The sequence below is a fragment of the Chiroxiphia lanceolata genome, chromosome 3 (assembly GCF_009829145.1).
Source record: "Chiroxiphia lanceolata isolate bChiLan1 chromosome 3, bChiLan1.pri, whole genome shotgun sequence".
NCBI lineage: Eukaryota > Metazoa > Chordata > Aves > Passeriformes > Pipridae > Chiroxiphia > Chiroxiphia lanceolata.
In genome coordinates this window covers 50,243,192-50,269,218 of record NC_045639.1, presented here as the reverse complement: position 1 = coordinate 50,269,218, position 26,027 = coordinate 50,243,192, and the positions used below count along the sequence as shown (strand labels likewise).

Sequence of the window (26,027 nt, the reverse complement as noted above, 5' to 3'; positions counted from 1 at the left end):
TGGTCAACTCCGTTTGTAATCAAACAAGTGGTTGCTGACCATCTTTTAAAAACATGCACAGACAAGACTTAAGAGGACTACATACATGTTGGAAAGCAAGGCAAGAAACTTATGATGGTTTTATGTTAACTTCTATTTTCTGACTTTGCCTGTGTATGCGTGCAGGTACTGTAAAAACACATGAGATTAAGCAAGTTAATTTGTCAAAAACATGCACTGTACTTTACTATTGTGTACACAGAGAGATTCTGAATACTTCCTTTTTTACATATTGAAATGAATCCCATGGATGTGGCAAAAAAAATTAATACTTGTAGCACTGATTTTAAATTTATGCAATTTAAAAGCCAAAAGATGGGTGCAACTTCTCAGTGCCACAACTGTAACTGCCAGAGTCCATCAGTAAACCTCAGCCTGTTCTTTGACTTCAAGACCATCAACTACAATACAGACCTTGGCAGCAGCAGTTAGCTGGCTACTGTCAGTGATGGATGAGATAACAGAATGCAGTTTGCTCTTTTCACAGCTTTCAATGTTGTCCTTCCCTGGTGATGGGCAAGGCGAACCTGGTTTTGTCATTGAGACAGGCAGATATGATCCCAAAGACACAAAGGAAGCAGGTCATAGAATGGTTTGGGTCGGAACAGATCTTAAAGATCATCTAGTTCCAACCTCACTGCCAAGCTCCATTCGACTTAGCTTTGAACACTTCCAGGGATGGGGCACCCACAACTTCTTTGGACAACCTGTTCCAGTGCCTAACCACCCTCACAGTAAAGAGTTGCTTACCAACATCTAATCTAAAGCTGCCCTCTGTCAGTTTGAAGCCATTACCCCTTGTCCTATTACTATATGCCCTTGTGAAAAGTCCCTCTCCAGCTCTCCTGTAGCCCCCTCTAGGTACTGGAAGGCCATAATAAGGTGTTCCCAGAGCCTTCTCTTCTCCAAGCTGAACAAAGCCATTTCTCTTAGCCTGTCTTCATAGGAGAGGAGCTCCAGCCTTCTGCTCATTTTCATGGCCTTCCTCTGGACTCAATCCAATGGATTCATATCTTTCCTGTGCTGGAGACCCCAGAGTTGGATGCAGTACTTCAGGTGGGGTCTCACCAGAATGGAGTAGCAAGGGAGAATCACCTCAATCTGCTGGCCATGCTTTTTTTGATGCATCCCAGGATGTGGCTGGCTTTCTGGGCTGTGAGCACACATTGCTGGTCATGTCAAGTTGTTCATCCACCAAGACCTTCAAGTGCTTCTCCTCAGGGCTGCTCTCAATCCATTCTCCACCCAGCCTGTATTTGTGCTCAGGATTGCTCTGACCCAGGTGTAGGACCCTGCACTTGGCCTTGTTAAATTTCATGAGGTTTACACAGGCCCCCCTCTCAAGCCTGTCAAGGTCCCTCTAGATGCCATCCTTCCTCTCCAGCATGTTGACCATGCAGCTTGGTGTTGTCAGCAAACTTGCTGAGGGTGCACTCGAACCCACTATGTCAAAGATTTTAAATAGCACCAGTCCAAATACCAACCCCTGAGGACACCACTCACCAATGGTCTGCAATTGGATATTGAGGTGTTGAGTGCAACCATCCAGTCAATTCCCTGTATACCAGCAGTTCATCTGTCTAATCCATGTCTCTTAAATTTAAAGACAAGGATTTGTATGAATAGTTGCAAAGTACCATCCTCAGAGTCACTTCTCTGACCATAACTGCATTTTAGCAGATGTCCACCTCAATATTACCAGTGACAGATCCATCATGGCCCTGAAAATCCACTATATCTATGCCACCTTCAGTTTTACCCAGGCCAAAAAACCATATGGTGTACAGGAATAGGCAAAATGCTAGGAAATGTGGGCAACTCCCATGCTGTTCACAACCATTAATGTCCAAACCCAAGCACATTCTTCATTACAAAAACACAGGCAAAATTCCAAACACAAAAAGCAGTTATCTTTTTAGGGACAACTAACAATCCTTGACAGCACTACCATTTGGAAAAATACTCTGTGTTCAGCTCCACCTACACCCATTGTTTTGTTACAAGATATGCTGCTCTCCCAAACAATTTTACCAAGTAATTTTTTAAAAAATTCAACTTCAGAGCAGGGTATCTGCACTGAAATTACCATGGTCTAATAGGAAAGGTTGGAGAACTGATTAGAAAGTACAATACACAATTAAGATATCAACACTTGCTCCCAAACAGCTTAAAACTATTTCAAAGTGCACAGAAGCAGCAATAAACAGTTCATATTTCTATCCTTCCAGTGAACGTACTACAAAGGGCAATCTGGGCGAGCCGGTGCTAAATACATGTTCCTGGCAAAGCTCTGCCAGCTCAGACATGTCTTTGTTATTACACTGCTCCTTCTGACGCAGCCTCTCTGTGCAGGGTTTAGAGGACGCTTCCACCTCTGGGGTGACCTGCTCTTTCTCTTTGTTCAGAGCATTCAGTAAAAGCAGCAATCAAACTTTTGCCTTTTATGCTTCTGCTATGTATTATTACGCACTCCTACTGCATTTTCATGCTGATTCAGTAACCCTGACTCCAGTAAACCCCTGAAAATTTGCACTAACACTCAATGCACATCAGCTCTGCTCTCTTCACTTTGCTAAAGAGAGTAAGAAGACCATTGAGGAGGGGAGGAAGAGCTGATACACTGCCCACCTCCAGTTCTAGCACAATCCCACTGCTGCTCCTCACCCTTTTTAGAAGAGCAATGTATGGCTGAGCAAAGTCAGGCTAGACCAACAGCCCAATAATACCAGTGCAAAATAATTTTGGGGCTGCACATATTTGCTACCTGGTGCATATTTTTTTGCTATCATAGCACATCTGGGATATGCTGTGAAGCTGGCATTTCCCCCAGCATTCACTATCCCAAAACCTCTGCCAATACACTATCTTTTGTCAAGAAGAAAGATAAAAACATATTAACAAACATATTAACAAACGTAAAGAAAGGAAAAACATCACAGCAAAAGAGTCACTCTTCTGTTCTGTCTTTTCACGTTAGTACTTCTGCAGTCACTTCAGCAGCTCTGCTGTTAGACCAGCTCCTGTTTCTACAGCAGATTATAAACAGACATACTACTCTATCACACTGAAAATGCATTCTAGTCTACATGGCCATTTTCCCCTCCTTGTGCAACTACTAAGTCAAGCCTGCCTACTTATTTATGAGAGCAAGTTTCAGCTGCAGTCAGGGCTGTTTGGAAGCTGTTGTTGTGCAAGTGAGCTAATATCTACAGTCTCACGTTATCAGCAGAATGTCTATCTTATGTCCAGAAACTGCATTATAGGAGTGACAGATGTAGCAAAAATTGAGCAATAATTTAATTTTCAATTGCAATATCTTCTCTCTGACCTGACAGTTCAAGAAGTCATCACTGGACGACTAGAGTGAGGAAACTCAATATCAGAGACCCAGAAAAGGAATCCCCAGGATGTCTTTTCACGTGGCCATTTTCTCTGACTACAACTTCTCTTGAGTAGAATGAATCACTCGCTGGTCTGTCTTGGGTTAGCTCACATCTATTTAAACCAGCGTGAAGATCCACACCTTTGATGTGAGTTAATTGAACTCACATGGCTTTCTCCAGCCTGGCTTCTGCAGCTTCAGAAGTGAAGGGAGCCAAATTAGGCCCATCTGTCTAAATGGAAAGGAGTCCTCTCCTGCCATAAGGCACACTTCATTACTCAGCACAGGAGCTGCCTTCCAAGAGCACCAGGAAAGGGGTGCTCTTGGAAGAAAAAAGCTGCCAACAGACCCAGAATATCAGGCCTGCTAAGCATGGGGGTTTTCATAAGAACCATAGTTTTGTGCCATCATCTTCTCTGCACAGAAGCCTCAAGGGTCTGTCTACAAAAGGATTTCCTGCAATAACCTTTTTTAACCCTTGGAACTTTTTGGTACCAACAGATCTGCAAAATACATTTCGTTGTGTTTTTTTTCATTTAAAACTAAAGAAGGAACTAAGTGCAGTGGAGCAGAGGAGATGACTCTCTCTGCCTTGATCCCACAGCTATTCCTCATGTAACTGATTTTTGTAGTCTGTACAAGCTCTGAAGCTTCTCAGTTGTTATACTGAAATCCCAAGAAGAAAGAAAGTAGCCTTAAGTACATCATCAGGTACAGCTGCTAGAGAAAGGAATCAAACCACTCCCTGATGCAACTCAGTTCTGTCATCTGGGGAAGCAAAGGCAGAAGATGCAATCACACAACCTCAGCTCTCAAATTTGTTTTGAAGGATTTGACCTGGTAAAGGAACTGCAGAATTGTTATCAGATCCCAGAAGAGGGACAAACCTCAGTAGAGGTACAAACTATACTTTGGTTATGAGTTTCTGTCTGTGTTGTACAAGTCACCATCATAGCAAAACCATAAGTAAAAAAACCCAAAACAAACAACAACAACAAAAAAACCCCCTTCAGTAACTTGTTCTTTGTGAGACAAGATTTGAAGGAAGTGTCTAAGTTTGTATGTAAAGACATACTATTCTGTTGGGAAACAAACTTAACAGTGAAAATCTGACAAAACAGACCAGAAAACTTTTTTTCTCTGCCACAGATGATCTTTAGGAATGGTACAAAAACTAACAAAGAAATTTACAATGAAAAAAGCAGAGCTATCAGCAATATATACCTATGTACATACTATAAATAGTGACAAACATTTACTGATGTTACAGTAAAGTAAGGAAATTGTCCAAAAAGTGAAAACTCATGATATATTTGTGATATGTCCTAAGAGGTTCCTTCTTAAACCTAACAAAAATGAGGCTTTTGAGTATCTCCAGAGAAGGAGACACCACAACCTCTCAGGGCAGCCTGCTCCAGTGCTCAGTAATTCCCACGGTAAAGAAGTTCTTCCTCATGTCAATATGGTTACCATTCAGAAGGGCTTGGCAGGAACCTCACAAAATTCAACTTGGACAAATGCCAAGTCCTGCTCCTGAGGAGGAGTAAGCCCATGCACCGGCACAGGCTTGCAACCGACTGGCTCGGTCAGCCTGCTCTGCAGAAAAGACCATGTGACAGTAGGCTTAACACAAGCCAGCAGTATGTCCAGGCAGCAATAACAGCCAGCAGCACTCCATACTGTGTCAATAGCAGCGTAGCCAGGAGATCATAGGAAGCAATTCTTCCCTGGCACACGGCAGGCCATTCTCATATCATCAACTCTGACAATGCAGTCCTGCATGCTAGGTGGGCATTAATAAACTTGAACAAGTCCAGGAAATGGTTACAAAGGTGCTATCAAGGACTTGAGCCCTTGCACTCCAAGAAGAGCTGGAAGATTCAGCTGTTAGAAAAGACAGTTGGAAGACTTACTGTCAACCTGCTGGGACCTATGGGGAGGTTATCAAAAAGGTGCATGACACGAGAACAGGAGACAACAGGCATAAACTGGCATAGGGAGTACCTCACAGAACATCAGGAAAAAATAAAAGTTCACTGTGAAGACAGCGAAGCAGTATAACAGGCTGCTCAGAGAGGCTGCAAAGCCTCCATCAGTGGAGGTCTTCAAACTCAATCAGATAAAACCCTGACCAATCCGGTTTGAATTCAGTGTTGACACTGCTTTGAGCTGAAGGATGGATTATAGACCTCCGGATGTCCTTTCCATCCTGAAGGGCTCTGTGATTCAATGTCTCCTGCTACAGGTTCTATAACGCATAATAACGGAAAAGAGTTCACAGGATTGAGGCTGGTTACATTTGGGAGCCTGGAACTGGTATTTGCACCTTGGACTTCTGAGAGGCACTACTTTACGGTTTGTACAGTGCAACTGAAAAACAGCACACAGTTTCATTGTGCTCACACTGGGGCATCTTGGGGCAATGACACAATGTTTTCATCAGACACTACATTTGCAAGCAAATGTGCACAGGTAAAAAGTACTCTAACTAAAGAAGAAATAAGAAGTGCAGACTTCAAGGTTTAATGAATCCTAAAAAATACCAAGAAAAAAACTAATCCAGCTAATTTCCAAGTGTTTAATTGACTTGGCTGAAACATTTGTGTTGATGAACATAAGCACATATAGTTATTTCCCTGGACAGAACTCAACAAGCTGAAATACTGATTCTTCATTTGGAGCATGAATGGCAATCATTTGTTAATAAATGATAATAACTTCTCTACATACCAAATCAAGGTCTTGGGAGACCCTCCGCTTGCGCAGCTCTTCCATCCTCTCACATACATCTGTGAAGCAGGTATTATAGTAGTCTGCATATTGCTGTGCCAGATCATCAATATTTCCCAATGATCCATCCTACGGTGGAGACAAAGAAAAAGAAAACAGGTTAATCAGTTTTAATTTAATTTAAAGGTAACAGCACAACTCTGAAGGAAACCCCCTCCCTGCAGCACATCCAGCACATAGTGCTCAGGTCATCCACTCCACCCCTAGTCCAGAGCACACTAAGCAAAAAACCAGTTGGGAACGGCAGTACCACAGTAGCTCCTCACAAAACAGGTGGGACCTTGTTAATTCCTACAGAGAGAGAAGGCAGGGACAGCAATGCAGAGCAGTGGAACAACATAAGAGTTGGACTTGATGATCTCAGAGGTCCCTTCCAACCCATCTGATTCTATGATTCTATGATTCTATATCCTTAGGCACTATCTGCCTCAATTCCCTCCCACCAATATATACTCATATTTCACCTAGTTCTCCCAAGCAGCTGCCCTCTCCTCCAGTAATCAGTCAGTACATATGTCTCACTGACCCTATTTATTTGGGAGTAGTCCTGCTTTCCTTGACAATAACTTACAGCAACTAAAAATATTAAACTTCTTGCTTATAAGCCAAATCAGCTAGACAGCAAACAATGTCACTCACAAAGACACTCTGCCAGTCGGTCTTTTAAGATATGCTGGAGGTGGAAATATAGTTTGTTGAGTCTCAAATGTCTGCTTTGCAGGGTAGGAGTGCTACACTGCTAATAAAATGGCTATAGCCAAAAATCTAATTGTAATAATCTAGTAATTACAGTCCAGATTCATACTTTTAAAGTGATGAATAAAGAAAATAAGAAGAAAACAAAAAACAGGTTGGGTTTTAAGTGACGAGAAATTCTTCTAAGCTTCAGATATGTATGCCATATCTGTGAGGTGAGGGGCTTGGCAGGTACAATATGCACACACTTAAAACAGGTCTAAAAGATGGGATGGAGTAATTTTGTTTTCCTATATATCTAATCTATGAAAGCCTGTATGTTACTGTATACATTCTTTAAAAGGTAGCAGTCTACACTTTGTGCCTATTCTGAGAAGAACAAGAATACATTGCAGAATGTTATTTCATTGCTGCTGTTAATAGATGCACATGTATAAATATAAAATGATGTCTCAATTATTAAGAGAAAACTAAGCAATAGAGAAATAATTTAAAAATAATTATGCTAACAATATCCATAAATTGCAGGTAGAGTTTTAGCATACGAGCTAGGAAGAACTTTTAATTAGTAACTACACCTTACTGAAGATGTTGCCATTTGGAAATAAGTATGTGGCCCCACCCTCAGGGTTTTGGAATATGTTGAAGAGGTAGATATGTTCTAATGAAGTATCACTTCCAGAGAACTGGAAAAAACATGCCAGTTTAAATCAAAGTGAAAGCCTATCAAATTTCAGAGTCTGTGAAACTCACTTTCTATTTTTTTAAAGTGCAATTGCACATGTGCAACAGCTATCTCCAATTCTCCAGAAAGTTTTGTAGAGCTCACATTGCCAAAATTCAGAACAGCTGGCATTTTCTCAAAACTACTGTGTTCAGTACAGGTGGAAAACAACGTGCATGTCACATGGAGCAGCAGAAGCAAAATAACTATACTAAATAGATATCTACACTTCTCTCCCCCCAACATACCTATGTATTTTTTTACTATCTTTCCTATCTGTCAACCTGCCAAAGATCTCACACAGGAGATGTTTCACACATTAAAAGACTGGGGTCCTTACACAAGCACACTTCTGAGATCTTCAGACTTTGGACAAACAACTTTCCAAGCTTCTAAGCAAGTGTACAGTTTAAAAGAACAAAACAACAGCATCTTTGAGAATATGACAGCGCCACCCTGCCTTTCTACTGGAGCAGTAGTGCTACCTGCTCACAGCAGGCAACGAGAATACGTCTTCCTTCAGCTGCCGCCTTGCTATCCATCACTTCCCAACAAGAGAGAAGAAACTTGGGCTCTTTGTCTGTACCACAAGTTCCACGCATGTCCCTGTGCAACTGCACACTCTTACAGTGGCTGAGGGCATGCTTACTCATCCCATGTGCACTACGAGCTGCTTTCACAATGTTTGCACACTCAAAATGAATAACTAGGGCTGCACTGCTGGGGGAAAAAAATAAACACCAAACTGAAAAAGCAACCCCAAAACTTAACCTTCATTTGTTCACTTCTGTGGCCAATAAGAAAACCTGTATGACTTCCAAAGAGATCATGTGACATCTGAATCCCAGCCACTTCATCATAACAAACATTCCTCTCTAAGGCTTACCAAAAATTCCCACTTTGGAGTATCTTCCCCAGCCAGAGTCTGTTTATTCCTTGATAAGCTTTATCAGTTAAGAGTACAGGAGGTGGAAACGGTAATGATAGAAGGGCACCACAGGAAAGCATAATTTTATTAGAACAATATGAAAGCTGCCTATTTACTAGTCCATTGCCTTTCTCAGTTCTGGAAACCCTTAAATTTCACAAAGACTCCAAAATGGGTGTAACTTGTGAAGTAAATTTATGACTCTGAATTGAGTGAAATACTCCAAATCCAAACATATCAGGTGAACTTCTGCTTAAGTGAGAGCCAGGCAGAGCTAAGAATCACAGCACACTCCAGCGCTCCACCCCACACCTTCCCACAAATCCTCAGACACGTGGTCACAGACCATTTGCAGGATAGCAATGGCACTGCCAACAGATCAAACAAAGCTGAACAAGTGCTCATTTTTCACTTGTGTTGGTGTGCAGTTCACTGTGCTATTTTTAAAGGTAATCTCTAAAAGGCTTAAAGGCTTGCGACTGTCCCTAGAGCAAAATTAGCTCGATAGCAGCCCCCCAATTAAAGCCCGCAGAACGCGGGTGGCCCCACCGCCAGCGAGCACGTGGCTGCAAAGAAAGGCCTATTCACAAGTGACCCAGTCTGCCAGTGCTGCAGTGTCCAGAGGAGCATAGCTTCAGGCAGCAGCCTGCCTGACTGACTGACAGGAGGGATTGTTGGCAGTGCTTGGGACTTCCATCAGGGTTTATGCTCCAAATACAGCCCATGCCGACTCTCTGGGGAAAGCTAGTCCTGTGGGAAAACTTAATGTCCAAAAAAGATGAAGGAACAGAATAAAATCCCAGGAGATCTTAAGAGATGAGAACTAATAACTGAAACACATACTCATTGCAGCCCTGCCATGCACTTTTGCTGGATTACCAGAGCGAGGGCAGCTACAGCTTTACGTGGTTGCCACTCTACAAATAGCAGCATGCAACTCTAACCAGATGTGAACAGCTTTGGGGTTTGAAGCCTCTAGCCTTGAAAAATTGGAACAAAAATACAAACATTTGCATTTGCACCTCAACTCACCAGAAAGTTGTAGTGTCAATTGAATGATCTTGTCTGTGGCCAAGAGCTACTGAATTTATGCATGTGGGCAAACAGAAAGGATTGCTTTAGTCAAAAGAAACTGAGAAAGACAAATCAACCCAAGCCAAAGACACCAAGTACTTCACAACCCGCAGCATCCATTCCTGTTCCATGTAAGTAAATAATATCATAACAAAGGATTTTATACCTGATTTGTATGACCTCATATTTCATCCCTACATACAGTTATCTCCAGTCTCCTCCTTTATTCTTCAAGTACTACTAAAAATATGGCAAAACTTAAAAAAAAAAAAAAGACGTTTCATTTTTCTACTGCACTAGTAATGGTCAAGAGAACCTACTTTAGATATCATCAAACCACAAGTATAACTAATTAGGAGATGAATTTAGAGCTATGGCATTTTGTCTGTCTATTCATTGAACTGACCCCCAACTTCTCCAAATAATTCTAAACTGTCTCACACAAAATCACCAGCAGTGTGCTTTGTATTTCTATTTTGGTTTTGAGTATTAAAAAGATATTCATACACAAAACATTAGCTTCAACTTAATAAGTCACTCATTCCTTTACAAAGAGAGTCAAAGGAATTGTTCTGAAATGTTTTTTAAAAATCCCTAGAATTATTAATAAAACAGAAAAATAAAAGCATTCATAACTAACAGTATTTTAGAAATATTTCTCTCTGATGCATAAAGAATAAGAGCCAGTGCTAATTTTCATAGGTTTAGACAAATGTGGACTGCCATTTTAGTTTCACAGGTAAGAAAAAGCACATAGTTATTTGGTACCAAAAATAATAAGCCAATGTAATTTATAATAAGCCTTCAGTTACGTACCACTATGACCCATTTTGACATAGATGGGTCAGATATTTGAAACAGCTTATGTGAGTAATGGAAAAGGACATAGCTTTTAAATTTGTTCTTACTGATATATCTGTAATTCAGTAGCCTCTAAAATGCTCTTAACTGCTTTAGGTCAGTAACATTTTTAAAATCAAGACCTCATAGTAAACTCTTATTTTGTCACAAATCTAACAGCTAAACAAACTCCTAGCATGAAGAGTACTTTACACCAGTTGTGTTTATTCCCATACAAACTGCAATGTTCCAGCTACATAATCCCACAGATCTTCTCTGGTAGAAAAAAAAATTGTAAGCAACATAAATGTTGAGCAGAAATACCATTCCCCAAACACTTTATTTGTAAAAAGTTACAACATTTTTCTCCCAAGACTTCACTACTGCCTGAGACCTTTCCATAAAATAGTTTGATAGCCAGGAGAGTAAACAACCCACTATTTATAAAGGGTTAAACATAAAATGAAGATTTAATAAAACATTCTAATGAAAACAGAAGTTATCTCAGATTTCTATTTTCAGTTGTCAAGTATGTTCCTAAATTTCCATCTTATAATGTATGCAAGCAACATTTTTTGGCATCATAAAACACAGAGCAAAATGATGAATTGCCCTGAAATTCCCAGAGAATTAGTTCTGATATGCATGTCAATACCAAAGGAATCCATTGGGATTCCTGTTAATGGAGTGGCTACAAAGAAAAGTTGGAACTATTTGCACTTTATTATAAAGTTAGGATTTATCGGTCACTGCACATCAGTTAGTTTAACACCCCCACAGAATCCTTTGTATTTGACATCTGAAAGTGTAAAAGGGAAAAATGTTTTGTCAGAGAGCTCTACTGGCTGTAAAATTAAGTAAAAATACACTCATATTTTAATAATAGTAATAAAATAAAAACACTACTAGCTAAGGAGGAATAATAGACTTCCCTAAGTAACATACTTGCTAATATTTAGATTTGGCACTAGGACAGCACACATACTTTCTGCATAAATTTCCATGCAGAATAAGAGTTTTAGAAAAAGCTACCAAAAAGATAACTATTTTAGTTTGCATTTTTCTATCTCAGAATCTGAAAAATGTTTACAAAGCTGCATATTCCAGTATATCCTCCTTCTATTCCAGAAGATACTAGGAATCTCAGGAAAGAAGTGTTGATTGTCAGATATATGTCCTCACTCTCACAGCCACTGGGTGAAATTCATGTAACTGCATGACTCTCAAAAATGTAAAAAAGATGTGCACACTACAAGCCTCTTTGGTCAGAGAGGCAGATGAGTTTCCATCTGCAAATGGCAATGCAGATTACAGCACACAATGCAACTATACAAGTTCAAAACTTAAAAACCAGCCTACCTGTGGTCACAGCACATGCATAAACTGGGAGGAACAGGTCAGAAAATGGAAGGAAGAAAATATAACTTTTTTTTCCTATAGAAGTATAAATGAATGTGGAAAGGGCACTGGCGAGGGGAAGATGCTCTTTCACAATGCTCTGCAATCATGCCCTGGCAAAGGCATGCTTTTGACCTTCACAGGCCAAGATGAGAAAAATCCATTTCCATGCCTGAAACACAGGACTACTGTGTGGAGAGTCACTGTAAACATTAGCAGCTTATTTCTGGCAGTTGGATTTTAACAAGGACGCCTACCAAAAATTTGTGGAACATGACCTTGCATTTCAATAATACCTTTGGTTTGGAGAGCTCTAAGAAGTACATAAATGAAAGTCAGAATGTAGGCCAGAGCAAACAGGCTTGTTTGGGGAGGAGAGACGGGTAAGAGGGAGGAGGGACCAAAAAGTGGTGAAATGAGAACATTTGCTGAAGGAAAACATGCTTGTGCCTAATAAACACGCCATTTTTCACAGGACTTCATCTATATACCACACATACTTAAAGATGCTTAAAACTAAGCAGAACTAGTTTAGCTAGAAAGCAAGGGAGCTAGCAAGCTCAGATTTTCATGGGACAACTTTGACTAAGATACCAGCCTGTTTTGGATATTTTTATTTATGCAAGCTCATAAAAGCTTAAGGAACTTGTGCAGCCTTCCCTAAGCAACTTTGGACCGGCAGCAGAACTCCCTGCATTGCAAAATATACTAATACCTGAATTCAAGCTACAGTTGATTCATCTGAGAGAGAAACTGTATTCCAGGTTCCTCCACAGTTCTAAGGAGAAGGATTTAAATCGGATCCAAACCTTCTCAAAACAGAAGAGTTAGACCTGCATCCCCCTTTCTGGCTAGAGCTTGTGTCTCAATTTGCTACAGTAATACAGACTCGCACAGCAAGGACAGGCATCTGTAGGAAAATCTGCGGAGCTTCATGATAACTGTATCTTAACACATTTCTGACCCTCTTACCTGTCCCTTGCTAGCAATGTATTTCTGCTAGGAACAGTGCTGATGTTTTGCCTTCTGACACAGCTTCAAAATGGTTGCATTAAAAATGAACCCAAGAAGCTGCTAGAGAAACTCCCTTCTTTTCCTAGGGCTTGGAAAGGACAACCATCCATTCAGCAGAACTAACAATTCCACCATCCATGAAATGACAGGTTCAAAGTCTGTCTTGACAGTCAGCAGGGTCAAAAATGTGAATGAGACAGAAACGCAAGGCCAGGCAGCCAGCGCTTGCCTTGATATTCAGGAGAAGACATAAAATACTCAGTGTAGAAGTCATGACATTTTTATATTGAGAACAGCTATTTTGGAGGTTGCTGAAGGGTTGTCATGGTTCCCTTGACCTCTCTATAGCTGGACACTGTGAGAACAAAGAGAACATACAGATCAGACTGATTCAATAGAAGACTTTCCATTAATTTTTATGGCATCTGAGGGTTGGGTCATTAAACTATGAGGCTTACAGACAGAGTTACAAAAATAGATCTAATAATACTGTGTCAAGCTCTCTGCGGCATAGTTAAAATCTTTATAGATTCTGTACAATAAGCAGAATGCCCAATGATATACTTTGATAATAAAGATTTTGCAGCAGTTATCTGAAATAAATGACACAACCCACTGAGTTCAGAGCACAGTCACTCCAGATCCAGAAAATTTATATTAAACCACAGACTTAAGTTTTTTCCTAACATATATATATGAAACCCTGCCCTACCTTTACATCAAAACAAACTCTTATCCTTTTCAAAATTCTGCAAATAAAGTGGTTTTTTCACCATCAGCACCACAATCTTTCTCCCTCTCGTTTTTCACAGTAAAGCCTCAATGTCTTTGTCAAGAAAGTGTAACAAAGCATCTCTGGATGTGATTTACGCTTTTCACTCTGTAAACTGAAATAAATCTGAAAGCACACTACTGGGACTCCTCTCTCTGGCATGCAACCAAGGAAGTCCTCTATGGAAAAAACAAAAAACTTATGCAAGCTAACAAAAAAGCTGCATCTATGCAAATGTACATTCCAACATACTTAAAAAGTAGGTATTTATCACAAGTAGAACCAGGTCTTGACAGACAAGAATACATGCAAATTTTATGAATAAAAGTTAGTTCAAAGCACCCTTAATGTCCAGTTTCCCCAATAACAGTATATTATCTTCTATCCTCCTTTCCCTGAGGTGATATGCACTAAGCTCATCAAAATGTAACTCAAAACTCTTGTCTGCTCTGATACCTCTAAGGCCACCACCACCCACTACGCTGGTCAGCAGTCAGGCACAAATTGTCATTGTCAGCTTATAAAGCAGAATAAGTTAACAACGCCTTAAGCACCTGACATCACCTCTCATTAGCTTTGTCTCCCTTGCTCTCACTGCCTCCTCATTTTGCACACAGTTTGGTGAGATTTTTCTCAAATTTAGTGGAAACGTGTCTCTTCAGGTGCACCAGCTGCAGTAGGCTTCTATCCTCAGACTTGGAGCAGAAACAAATGGTAAACAAAAAAAATAGCAAGAATTAAGAAATGTACATATATCTGATTAAAGCACCATTAAGGAGATGGAGATGAATTTCTTGTTTCAAATTCAGGACGTTTAGCATATGTTACGGGTGTGGCTTCATGTTTGAGATAAGTTAGGGTCTAATGAAACAGATATGCAAATGCCAAACATCTCAAGCAGATGATGAAACAAATCTTTATTTCAGTGAGTTGGCCATATCAACTTCAACAGTGAAGAAGATCTCACTAAAGTTCTTTCCATTATATTTAGTAGTAACACAGTACAACAAAAACAAAAATTCTGTGACATTTAGGACTACGTAACTGAGGTGTGAGCAATCATTAAAATAGTAGCCTGAAAAAAAAATCAAACAGAAAACATGTAAAGAAAAAAATATTTGGGTATTTAGAGGCAAAACAGACTATGTAGCCAACAGTATCTCAGGACAACTGTGCAAGCTCAGCAAGTCTGGTTTACATTATTTCCCAAGGTGCTAAAGTTGCTCAGAGAAAGCAAACTTTGGTTATGTCCAAGTTTTACTAACAAAAGTATTTTTCCAAGTGTCCGTGGTAGGACAGAATGACCATCTTTAGCTTAAACTTTGCTATGCTTTTCACCTGGACAGTTTGGCACAATCAGGACATACCTTGCCCAGAAAAAGGGAAGTTCACTCAAAAAAACTTCTCATCCTCCTTCCTCTGTTCCCCCCACCCTTTCCCTTGCTTCTCCAATGTACTATTGTGTGTTCCTTTCCCCTTTATTTCTACTTCTCTGGGTTTGGGGTTTTTCCCCCTGTGGGAAATAAACAGGACAGTTTTACTACAAGCAGGGGTTTCCATGGCTGCCTCCTGCCAGGGCACTTGGGAGCCATTTTGTTTGAAGGACTGGGGAACTATTTTGTGGTCGGGGACTGGTGGACTGCTTGTGGTTCTGCTTGAAGTTGCTTATTGCTGCTGCCTACTTGCTGCTACATACAGTTCTGCTTGAGGTTACCTATTTCTCTGCTTATAGTTCTGCCTGCTTACTGCTACTTATTGTTACTTACTGTTCTGCTTGCTTACTGTTACAGTGTGAAGGCAAGCCGAGAAGAATGTAAGGTGGTGAGACCAACCTGGGCTCACTGCCAGGGAACCACGCGGCCGGGAGAGGGGAAACAACCTGACAGGTGGATGAGGACAACCAATGGGCTGCACCAGGAGGCAAAGATTGCCTTCTAAGGAAGAAAAGAGCAAGGCCTGACAGAGCGAGAGAGTGGCTATGCTAATCGAAGGGTCTTAAAAGGGCTCGTCCCTCCCATCATGGTGTGCTCGAACTGGGTCACGACTTCGGTGCACCCAGCGCGCTGTTAATAAAGTTCTTTCTGTCACTTTATTTGGCCATCTCCGAAATTTTAATTAGAAATATTTCTCACACCCCCACCCTTTTTTAAAGCAAGGCCCGAGGTCCTGAGCAAATCCCTACGAACAGCAGTTTCCCCCAGCCCCTCAAAACCCAGCGGTACTGGATTCAGGTATGCATCAGCGAAGGAGAGCCCTCCATGCCTTCCCCTATTTCTCACCACCTCAGCAGCTGAATCCTGCATGGAACCTTGACCCCCAGCTAAAATTACTGAAGAGCAGAGAAGAGTGCATAGCCTTCTCCCCCTCTGCAGGAAATCCAGCACTGGGAAAGCCCAGCAGGGCTGCAGTCACCTCAGATTTCTCACGGCTGGATGAGCCTCTCACCTCATCTGCACTTACACGGCAAGAGCTATGGGGCAGTACCTCACCTTGCATCACCCAGCTCAGCAATGAGCATCCCAGCATTTGGAAATGCTACTACACTGTTAGGAAGTTGGGTGTGACAGTAAACACAATTACTTACTCCCCCGTGTGCCATTTTAGAGGCTTACTTCCAAGAGACAGGCACTCTCCTGTTATACATGTGAAGATTTCAGGAAGGAGAAAAGGGAATCTTGGAGTATCTGCCTTCACTTCAAAATCTGTTTTTACAAAGCGAGTAAACACCAAGCTCTGTACACCAAGGCAAGACAGGATCTCTCCACTGTTTTGGGAGCAGATACGGAAATCAGCACTCCTGGTTGTGGTGCCCAGCAGCACAGGATACTGCGCACCCCAGAGACACAGCCCTTGATTTACTGCTGAAAGCTGCCAGCTGTGTAAAGCCAGAACACTGATGTTTAAACTGCTTTCTAAAACTGCTATTTTTCTGTTTCTTCCTGTAGCAATTCAGCAGCTTGCAGCCTGGAGGATACACCCAACACTTCTGCATACTCAGGGACTAACCTCGCCTTCACTCCTACCGCTTCCTGACAAGACGTCTTTTACCAGGAAAGGAAACAACTGTAATTGAGCATGGCAGCAATCCATGTTTCTCCACGTAATCCTAGCAGCACAAGAAATGGTTTCCTGTAGCTCCCTCAAGCAAGCTGTGCTGAGGGCCCCCCTCACTGATACTGCCCATCCCACCTGCCTGTGCTATCCCTGCAAACCCTCACTTCTGCAGGGACCACATGCCCTGCCCTGGCAGAGAGGGGTGGCATCAATAAACTAGCTTAATTAGACACCCCACAGTCATACAAATAATCTAAAACCAGAAAGACTGACTGCCCTGAAGAACTTCAGCGAAGCCTCAGCTTTTGACTCTTAACAGAGGTATGGTACTTAACAGACTCTCAACCACTGTAGGTACCATACTCGTGACCTAAATATAAAGCTGCTCATGCAAAACTTCATGGCGCCGGGCTCAGGTTTTTTATCGCCTTAACTAAGCTTCTTGAAGTCTCTTTAGAGAGTGTTTTATTTAGGAGCAGTAAAGCACAGTTATCAGGGGGTTTCAGTTCATTTAATTAAGTTGAATACAATTACACTCTAGTGGGTCTTAAAAATGCAAGAATCTATTTAAATATTATTTAGATGCATATCTTTTAACTACCACAGATTGCACAGGGCTTCATGTTTATATCAATTAGGGATATCAACCTAGCAATAAGAACTCTGTCTCTTGTCAGCTTATAATCCTTTCCACTCTGGGATCTTGTATTTTATTTACTCATATCCCTTTATCTGTGTACAGCGAAGATGGGCTTTTTGCTTTCCTGTGTGCTCATAGTGCTTCATCATTGCCAAAGCACTTCCTAAGTAGACTAAATAGGCCTCTTACAAAAAAAGGGAATATTTCTGCTTAGCAACAGAGCACATCCTACAGAGTCTGGGCTTAAATAATCTTGTGGTTGCCATATGACCCAGGTGTTCCAAGTATGTATTTTTCTGAAGGGGCAACGCACACTGTATTACTTACAGGAGATCCCCAATATGCAGGATGCCATGTGCTTGTTTCAAGGAAGTGCTTAAGCCTGTGGCTGCTGTCAGTCCAGTGGCTCTGCCCATTAATAAGAGACACGAGAACATTGGATGAAGGCTGTATCAGAGGAAGTTCAGATTGAACATTAGGAAAGAGTTCTTCCCTGAGAGGGTGGTCCATCACTGGAACAGGCTGGAATTGGTCACAGCACAAAGTCTGTCAGAGTTCAATGAGCATCTGGGCAATGCTTTTAGTCTTATGGTTTAGTTTTTTGTAGTCTTGTGAGGAGTAGGGAATTGGACTCAAGTTGGGTCCCTTGCAACTTGAGAGATTCTATGACTCTACGTTGCTTTTACTGGAGACTGAATGCACCACTCAAGTGATGCACATCATAGTGTGGCACCTGGAGCTGAGACACAAAACTGTTTGAAAAGCCCCATATGGCTAATGAGATCATAAAAAGCAGAAGCTGGCAGAATCCCAGTGTCAACGAACCTCACAAAAAAATTGTGTCTCTACAAAACCCAGTAGCTGGTTCTCACTGACCCAAGGCCCTGAACCATAGGTTGAAAGAAAACAACTGTAGATAAAGACACTTGGACTTGGATAGCAAGCTAAGCCCACACTTAAGCAACTTCTCTACGCATAGCAACTTGAACATCAAAAGGAGAACAGCTAACTAACCATTTGTCGGGACAGTTGTCATGCCAAAGAAAAACATCTCACCTAGTTGTAAAAGCAACAGTAACAAAAGAAGAAAGTCTCAGATGGAAGGAGTCTCCTCACAGACTGCTCTCAGATGAAAGAAGAGACTGCAGTCTCAGGGAACACCACCCCATGAACCCAGCAAGAACAGCAGGACAACCTATGTACCAGGATACATCTGAAGCAACACAAAACCAGTAGCAAAAAAAGATGTTACCACTTTTCAGAGTGTGCACTATTATTAGTTTCAAAACAAAGGATGTATAGTAAATATAGCTCCTTCATACACAAAGAATTAGAACTTTAAGGGAAACAGATTTTGCTGTATGATTCTCTCAAAGGGAAAGGAAAATCACATATTTTCAGATGCAGTGATCTCTTCAAAGCTTGAGAAGTACAACCAAATACACAAAGGCTGGTTCAGAATGAGTTACATGTGAACAGGGAATCAGGGCATCATACTGGCTCTAGGAAAATAGTAAATTGCACTCTAATCCCCAGCCTCTTTTAGCTAACCAGCCCTCTGCTACAAATTACCCGTTCAAAGCATCTGCTGGCAATACCCTGATGCCAGAGTTTTACATGACTCACATGCACATCAATGGTTATCCACTTACAGTCTGCATTTATCTTTAAGTAAAAACAAAACAAGGTGCAATGAACTAGACATAGAGACTTACTTTGCTCTCTGATATCCCTACTCAGCACCTGAAATAAACCCTATCATTTCTGGGCTAGGCTTAAATCTCCATTATTTATTTGCTGTATGCTCCCTGCCATCCACACCATTCAGCCACCTCCTCTGGGCCTCCACAAAGCCAGCCTGCATGCTGACCCTCCCCTGCCAAGGTCCTGGTGCGTGCTTCAGCCATTTCCTGCCATGAAGACGACAATTCTTCCTTTCACATGATCTTTCTAAATCCCTCTTCCGAGCAGTTGCAAGTTATCCTTCTCAGCTGGGACTCTTTTCACTTTTCTGGCCACAGAAATACAATTCTGGATACTGAGTCACTGCACCTCCATTCCCTGTCATCCCCTGTTTCCGTTTTATATGAGAGGTATTTTTCTAAGAGAGGCATGAGTCTGGAGAAAAACCCCCTAATTGTTCTATTTTAATTTTTTTTTTTTAAACTGCTCAACCCCCTACAGCAACAGATCTGCCTAAGAAAGGCAGAAGGGTCAGGGAGGAGCTAATATACCTTTTCATCCCCCTTTCCTCTCTTTTTCATGGTAGTTTATAAAATAGCTATCAGTAAGTGTTTTGCAGTAGTTGTTCTTAGGTTTAGCAGATATAAAATGAAGATTTGTACAATCTTTTGTATTCTAAGTACACTTGAGACAAGGATTAAAACACACAAGTAACTTGTCAAAGATTACTTGAAGAAAGTGCCATTCCATCGGAGAGAAAAAGCAGCACTGAGAACATCCACATCTTTTTTCCCCCTCCTACTTTTGGTAATTTGGAACTCAGACTCTACACTGACCAAACCCCATGAGACTCATCATGACTAGGATAACAAGGATATGCAGAAGCATCCCTTTCCCTTCTCATTTATGCATGGCGACACACCATATGTGGCATGAAGCTATTCTTCATTATCATCACACCAATATTTTGATGAGGACCTTGACCTTATGTTCTCTGTTAACTTCCTGAGTTTAGACAGCTATCATGCAGAGCTTAAGTTTTACAAAGTTTATCCATCTGCACGTAAATACTCACTCACTCCCTGACACAAAATCTAAACAATACATTGCTGGGTTTGGGCTGAGAGAGAAACAATACACCTCAATGAGCCAAAACATGCCAGTATTCCCTCAATTTGGCACACATTAGAATATGGCACCACAGTGGAGAGGGATTGCACAGGATTAGACTCCCCTTCCTGCCTCGTTCTAAAACACTCAGGAAAAAAGTAGGTGTAATTAAATAGGTAAACAGAATTTTTAAGAACTGACAATCTTATTGCAATACCTACAACTGAGCAGTTTCCACCGATGAAACAAGAAATAAAACAGACCTTTCCTCCAAAAGTCTCCAAGCAATGAATGGGACAAACCATCACAAAATATAATGAAAAATAGGCATCCTTCAATTTTTATTTGCACAGTGCACAGAAAGCAAGGTGGAAAGTTTCACATGCAAGCAGGAAAAGTGACAGAGAAACTTAGATAATTAAGAAAAGACATCGTGTTTTTGCCATCTTCCTCTTCCCTCTATAAGGAAAATGTAACCTCAGAGAAACTTTGGAGAAGGACGGTATGTAAAAAAAACCAAAGAAAAATATACAAAGAATTTGCCATGTACAAATACTCAAAACATGCTCTGTCAGCAGGAAATCTGCCTCTACTCAGCCCTTTTTCTCCAGTGAAATGAAAACAGGCAGACCTAAGGAAACACATCGAATGGGGGAAGAGAGAGAGGCCTGCTATTGCAGCCACACCTGTGCTCCAGCTGTGCAGGGATATCAGTACCTGCGCACCTCCCCACTGTACCTGGAGCTGCCTCTGCTGTCAATATTTTTCAGGGCATATGAGCAGCCTGCACAAATTGCAAGTGACCTCAGGGAAAGCAGGAACACAAACAGCTTCCATGGAGGAGATCCCCCACTGTCTTTGCTGTGCTGAAAAAACCACACATTTATATGCCAGCAAAAAGTAAATACCTGTTCTGAGCCCAATTAGCCCTCAGCCTGACACAAAGCATCATGTAAATCCAATGAAAAACAAGTCAGAAACTAGCCAACATGGCTTACTGCCACAGGCACTAGCATCCCTGCTCTACTGCCCATCAACTGCTGTATTTCTTGGTATCCCTGATGCAACAGTTCTCTGTGAGCTTTTGATTGCTCACTTGACTTTCAGAAGAAAAATTTCCTCACCTTACCAGGTTTTTTGTTCTGAAATATAGTATCTGAACTAGCCCTCTGATAAAATGTTGCACGGGGAAATCTGTTCTCCCCAGCCTTTATATAAAACATGACGTATGCCCACATGCACTCGGAAGCATTGTGTTTTTAAAGTGTAAACATATGGTCATCTTGAAGATGGAAACTTGAAGACAGGAACCGTGACTGACATACAACGTGCAATCTGTCCCCACCTTTTCCTGTTTTACAATGGTTATTTATGAATTCTAAAGTGGGAAAGCAACCTAATAATGAAGTGGAAATCACAACCTGCAAGTTGTGGTGTATATTATGTATGAATACAAACACACTTATGTATAAAACAATATTTTTCTTATTTTCATTCTCAGAGATTATAAACTGCAGTTTAAATGCAAAGCATTTGTCATCAGCTTTCAGAGCCACCACACTAATTTGACCAACCACTGAAAGCTCCAAAACTCAAAAGTATTAAAAAATTATTCTGTATAACTGAAGGCTATGTTAAGTCTATGCAGTGATATTGATAACAATATGAAACATGTCTAACATGGATGATAAAAAGAGATGACCCTCAATTTAGCAATAGAAAAGTATTTTCAATTTGCCCTCCATTGCTAGGATTGCACTAGAAATTTCTGGTGTAAAAATCCCTTTTGGCTGAGTTGCAATATGCAGGAAGCTCTTGCTGGAAGACTGCAAGCACAGAATAAAAAGAAAAGGAAAGTGTTTCAGAACTGTAACACATACAGATAAACAGAGATAATAAACAGGAAGAACACAAACACTGAAACATCCCCCGAGTTCTAAGTGCATAAATCACACAGATTCTTCAGCAATTACATATAATTTCTAAGGTATATATTATGACTGATAAGTTATTATCCTGGCAAGCAAAATACCTTAAAAGCCTGAAATGCTGTTTTTTCTAAAGTGCAATGTAAGGCACTGCAATCAGCTCTAGCACATATTTTCATCTGAGCTCAAGCTGTGGATGTGCGCTCACTGAAAGAACTTCTAACACTGCCACAATGGTGCAATGAGCTCTCATGTTTCCTCCATTGAGTCAGACTGGGGTTACAGTCAAGCAAGAGAGCAGGTTCCACAGAGTAGGGTCAACCTGGTGCTGGCACTGAAAGGACCAGGAGGCTCAGTGCTTCTGAACTTTTGAAGGATTGACAAAAGATGCATTTTCCTTTCTTCTTAAAAGCATACAGGCCACACACTGCTCCACTATAAATAAACTTTGTGCCTTAGGCTCCTGAAGTTTTTATGTAAACAGTGCAGAAAGCAGACCCTTTATCTTTTGTTCCTCTCTTTATCTTTTGTTTTCATCATACCTATCAGCACTGCACAAAGCATCTTCAGTTGCAGGTGAGAGGGTTAGGAGCATCTCACAATCAAAAGATGGCTCATGTACTCTCAATTTAATATTTTAACAAGCATGGTACTGTTTCCACTACTGTCTATCAACTCTCGTCATGCTTGCTGCAAAGCTTTCAAAGTATTGCTTTTATTATTATACTAAACAGTTACCTAATCTCCTTTATTCTCACACTCCCCCACAAAAAGAATATACTGAAGGTAGAGAACACTGCAAGATAAAATATTACTAGGCAGTTACCGAAGAGCAAGAATCACTGTATATCATCATAAATACAGTGACAATAATGAAACATAAAAGGATGTATTTATATTTTTGAGAGTCATATTACCATGCTGGTATGCTTCAATATGTGTGTTTACCTATGCACATAAAAACAACCATATTTTTTCCATCTGGAGGCATGATAGTGCAAACTGATCTCAAGAGTATATCCCCATGTCCATGCAGGGCCACAAGGAAGACAAATCAGCAAAATCTAATGGGTCTGTAGCAGAGGAGATCTGCAATCGCGCTCCAACCAGATCACACTCAGATTGCAATATGGATATTAGAAACCAGTTCTCCAATTTATTGCATGACTTTACATAAAAAAGCCTGAAAGTTTGATTTATAAATCATTGTTGCCTTATATTCTTAAGCTTGTCTACTCAATTTTCCAGTTACACCTTGCTTAAAACCATTTTCCAGATAGGTTATACAATCCCCATTCTCAATTTCAAACTCTTCATAGGAAGTGTGTCTCTAAAACTAGTATGTAGCTCAAAAATGCTTATTCAGCTGTCATTAAAACTTAAACCATTAAGTATTTCATGATACTAATCTTAGTTCAAACAAACCCCACACATTATAACTCTGTGCTTCAAAACATGGCAGTAGACAGGAAAGGTCTGCCATTACCGTAGGCCAGGAAAAATGTTTCCCTCACCTCAAGAGGATCAAAGCAGACCCAGTGTGCCCACACTTGACCCACACCACAGCTACTGCACTGTGGTGGGGGCAGTTTCTTTTGTTTTTAAAGTAGTTATTTCCAGTAATGGAAATCTGTGTTGTGAACACTTGTGTCCAAACTGTGTTGAATTTTTTTTCCGCCAATGGAACATTGAAGTCTTTTGATGTCAGGGAGAAGTAAAAGCCCTTCATATCTCTTTACCTAATCACACAACATATGTCTACATACATTTTAATTGAGAACATGGTTTTATAGTAGAAACTTGTTACAGACTTGCACATATTAAACCCAGTTCCTTCTTTTTGTTCATTTTCTCATGAAAAACCTGGAACCCAGATCCTTGCAAAGCCACCTCACCATTCCCAGAGTCACAACCACATTCCTCTTCCTCTCCCACCAATAATGGCATCAGACAAAGAGGCAGGTTCACTAGTCATCAGCTGCATCAAGCAATTACAAAGAGAAAAATTTTTAGCAGCACTTTATATTAAAACAGGTATTGCAACAAATCCCTTTGCTGGGTCATTACAAATTCCTATTCATCCTGTGTTACTGAACCTCTTAAAGTCTGAGCACAACATGTTCTCTACAACCATTAATATTGTGACAACAGGGCAAGTGGAAAAGGAGAAAGTCTGTGCTGCTCCATGAAGGAAAAGCTACAACCATAGAGTACAAATGACAATAGGGTAACCTGGAAAGGTGCAGAAAGCAGGGCTTTCTCAGTGCACCAGCACTGAGTACCCTCTCCTCCACAACCCCTGGAGAGAAAAAAATCCTGAAGGAGCAGAGCCCAGAGCCAAAGCTGGAGCAGTTCAATCTGGGTCTGGAAGAAGAGGTTCTGACTCAAATCCCCCTGCCCCAGGCACTGCCCGCTCCCTCCATCCCACGTAGAGCAGTGACCCTGCTCTGCTGTGCCCTGGTCCCTCCACTCAGCTCTCAGGGCTTAACTGCTCTGCTCCTGTTTGCACTGCACATTGTGAAATCAGCATTAATTTCATAGATTTCTAGATAGCATCATAATAAGTTAATCATTATCTAGTTCCGTAAAATGTCACTTGCACTGAGATACACTAAACATCAGAGTTTTTCACCTGACTATAGAAAATGGTAAGCAACATGTGTAGCATAATACATTGCATTCCATGTAGTAAAAGTCCTTTAAGTGCTCATGTGCAACACCTCTTCATTTTCCACAGTAATTTTCACATTTTCTTTCTGTTTAGAGACTGTCATTTTTTCATATCCACAAAAGAAAGGAAGCATCATTACAGGCAAATTCTTTCAATGCAGTATTCCACTGCTCCTAAAAAACACAGAGAGTGTGGCTGATTAACTTTCAAAAGGTTAAAAAAGTATGATGAAAAAGAGTATTTCCAAGCAAACCAGCAAGAGAAAGAATTTGCTTTCAAGAAAGAACGAAGAAGGCACCAGAACCAAAAACTCTCATCATTCTTGACTGTGTAGGGTCTTATGGGGACTAAACTGTCTAATGGAGACATCTGTTTTATGTGCCCTGACGTGCAAGAAAAAGCCTAGACCAAAGGTTATCTCTATGAGCTGTCTTTCTTCGTAAAAGGATTAGCATTGCTAGGCATAACATTGCACGGAAAGGGAAAGGAGATGCAACAGGTTACGTTTTATTACAAAATTGAATCTAACACCGAAACTGACAGTCTCTCTGTTTTGATTTCTTTATTTGAAAGCAAAATATACTCCATGGTTTTATAAAATAGAAAAAACAATATCTGACAGTTTGAAAGCAGAGTCCAGGCCTTCTGGGTTTATCCTTACTGTAGCAACTGGAATATGCTTATAAACATACTCCAAAGTAGAAGTTGGAAAAAAAATGTTTTGCATTGGAATGTCCTGAAGTGCTTTTTGAGCTAATTACACAGTGCTGCAGCCACTTTTCTGACACGTCATCAATAAAAATCAGAAAAAAAACCAAGTATATTTCATTTTCAAAAGCACATTCTACCTGGAGCAGCTACTCGATTGCCTATGCTTTTCCACAGAGCCACGCTGAGTACCCATGGCTTCAGCTGGAGTGGCCTCTCTGTGCCAAGCAGACATCAGAGAAAGAGTCACCCAGCAAGACACTGGGAGGGGAATAGAGAGATTTCCACAGGTCACAGTGACCTAATAATGGTTTAAGAAAGAGCAATCCTGGAAGAAATCCTAGGCTGGTGTGAGCTGCCACAACTCCTCCTACAACTGCTTTTATCAGTTGGGGATCTACTCCCTGATCTCTTTAGATATCCAGGCTCCCTGGCTTAATATCAAGTTCCCCCTCCCCAACTATGTTAGCCAGTATATAATTACATGTTATCCAGTAGCATTGCAAGCTGGCATCTTTCTCTCTTTCAGTTTGTTTCTTTATTACTTTGATAAGAAATTCAAATAGTCACTGAAAC

At 40.8% G+C, this 26,027-nt stretch overlaps 1 protein-coding gene across 9 annotated transcripts in view; it reads right to left on the bottom strand.

The window, feature by feature from the left end:
* SASH1 (SAM and SH3 domain containing 1) overlaps nt 1-26,027 on the bottom strand; it is a 537,788-nt gene that overhangs the window by 92,964 nt on the left and 418,797 nt on the right. For all 9 annotated transcript variants that reach the window (XM_032683069.1, XM_032683074.1, XM_032683076.1 and 6 more), the window contains exon 2: nt 6,152-6,280. In XM_032683069.1, the coding sequence (XP_032538960.1) occupies nt 6,152-6,280 (129 nt within the window). The remainder of the gene's footprint in view (nt 1-6,151; nt 6,281-26,027) is intronic.